Raw genomic sequence first — 598 nt, forward strand, 5'->3', positions numbered from 1 at the left:
AATCAGAATACGACCAAGTGCAATATCTTCATCCCGTAAGGGATATTTATCATGTGTGATAAGGCAGCATTATAGTGAAGTACTGGAGTTCTGCAGTTTTATCCAGCGTCGTGCTTCAACAACTTGTTTGTATTGTGTGCTATTTTGTTTCCATTTTTTATCTTGTTGTTTTCATACGCACTATAGCGTCGCCTGTTGCAGTCAATAACAAACAAAACAGAAAACTAAATAAAGATCACAGATTCTTGGATGTTCTCAATTAAACAAATTTATCTTGATAACTGACTCTCAGAAGAGCTATTTAAAAACGCAGATGACTCCATCAGAATGTTGTCGGCCCTGTATCGGAGACTGTTCCAATTGAACGCATGTCAAAAGGAGCGTGCTGGTGAAGTACAATGCCCTGAGATGACCTTAATGGGATTAGATCTAACAGTGAATACTTTCTCACCACACAAAGACATAAAGAAAGAAGCAGAAGGGTTGGGTAAGAGGAGGTGAAACTGGTTACCGATAACCTCTGCAGCGAATACTCACAGGCATCGGGATTTTGGACAGCTCTTTGCCAATACAGTTCTTCATGATACTCCACAGGTTG

General features: G+C 40.0%; 1 protein-coding gene across 3 annotated transcripts in view; it reads right to left on the reverse strand.

Moving 5' to 3' along the window:
- The window catches only part of LOC118338139 (oxysterol-binding protein 1-like), a gene marked incomplete in the record, with an annotated part of 13839 nt that overhangs the window by 7449 nt on the left and 5792 nt on the right, over positions 1–598 (reverse strand). For all 3 annotated transcript variants that reach the window (XM_035675369.1, XM_035675367.1, XM_035675368.1), the window contains 1 exon segment: positions 538–598. In XM_035675369.1, coding sequence (XP_035531262.1) covers positions 538–598 — 61 coding nt within the window.

Source organism: Morone saxatilis, unplaced genomic scaffold, assembly GCF_004916995.1.
Source record: "Morone saxatilis isolate NCDOM2014 unplaced genomic scaffold, NCSU_SB_2.0 Contig4, whole genome shotgun sequence".
Lineage (NCBI taxonomy): Eukaryota > Metazoa > Chordata > Actinopteri > Moronidae > Morone > Morone saxatilis.